Raw genomic sequence first — 1251 nt, 5'->3', positions numbered from 1 at the left:
TGTAATTAGCAACGCAAATACATCATCTTCCCAAAATCCGGAATTTTTCCTTTCACATAACAATCAGACACTCCAATTTTATTATATGTATAGATAGATAGATGTATAGATGTTTAGTAAATGTTTTCAGTGGGGGCCCTCTAACGGCGGTGTTCCGCTGGAAGGTGCCGTCGCGCCCCAATGGCGTCATCCGGCAGTACGAGGTGCAGTGCTGGTCGCAGCCGGCCGCCGCCCCCGCCGCCGCTCCCTCCCCGCCCCCCAAGTCCTCGGCGTGCCCGGCCGCGCTGCTGCCGCCGCTGCACACACAGATCATGCTCAGGGATCTTATGCCGAATTCTGTTTACTTTTTTCGGGTAACTAATTATCCACCCCTTTTTGTACATGAATTTTAAATTATCGTTTCGGGAGATCTTTTTATTAAAAGTGTAGTTATAAATCTAATATTTTTCTTTTTTGTCTCTAGGTTAGAGCCTACACAGACGCCGGCTACGGCGAATTCTCTGAAGTAATTTCTGCGCCGTCCGATGAAATAAATCCAATTCCGAAAGTAATGATATCTTCACAAGAATCGATTAAGACTTTCGATTTGGACTCCGGTGATAGTGAGATCGTACCGAAGAGTACGGGGAGGCCCGTCGACTTCGTCGTCTCCACGGAGGAGAATGTCGTATACTGGGTCAACAACTTGGAGGAAATATTCTCATCGAGAATTAACGGTAGCGGGCACTATAAGGTAAAAAAGTATTTTTTATATATTGCCTACTATTTGGAAACGCATCTGCAACAATTGTTAATAGGTATAACTTTGATGAAAGACGAAATTTAAGTGATATTATCATCACCAGCTCACTATACGTCCCCACTAAGGGGGCTCGGAGCCTACCCTAGGTAAGGGGTGACTTGGCCATAGTCAACCACGCTGGCCAAGTGTCAATCAACCCGTGACATCACACATCTTTGAATTTATTCGCCGATATGTGCAGGTTGCATCACGATGTTTTCCTTCACCGAGCTTGAAATGTTCAATACTAATGAGAAGTAGCAGGCCAGGAGCAGAAATTCCTTAACAATGTGTTACTGCGATAACAATGGATTGTTTATGTTCCAAATGTATATTTTTCAGTTAACATCAATAAATGCGTCAGCGACGAGTATCTGCGCGGACTGGGTGGGGCGCGCCGTGTACTGGAGCCAGCACGAGGTGACGGCCAGCGAGGCCTACGTGGTGTACCGCGCGCGCCTCGGCCTTCC

At 46.7% G+C, this 1251-nt stretch overlaps 1 protein-coding gene across 1 annotated transcript; it reads left to right on the top strand.

Moving 5' to 3' along the window:
* Positions 1–130: 130 nt before the first annotated feature.
* On the top strand, positions 131–1244 carry LOC106110675 (protein sevenless-like; the record flags this gene model as incomplete). Its single annotated transcript, XM_013292573.1, has 3 exons — positions 131–353; positions 464–733; positions 1124–1244. Coding segments are annotated over 3 exons (614 nt in total), but the record flags the coding sequence as incomplete, so codon positions are not given.
* Positions 1245–1251: the final 7 nt, after the last annotated feature.

This window comes from Papilio polytes, unplaced genomic scaffold (genome assembly GCF_000836215.1).
Source record: "Papilio polytes unplaced genomic scaffold, Ppol_1.0 DF824204.1, whole genome shotgun sequence".
Classification (NCBI taxonomy): domain Eukaryota; kingdom Metazoa; phylum Arthropoda; class Insecta; order Lepidoptera; family Papilionidae; genus Papilio; species Papilio polytes.
Note: the sequence above shows the minus strand (reverse complement) of the source record. Positions and strands in the feature narration are given on the sequence as shown.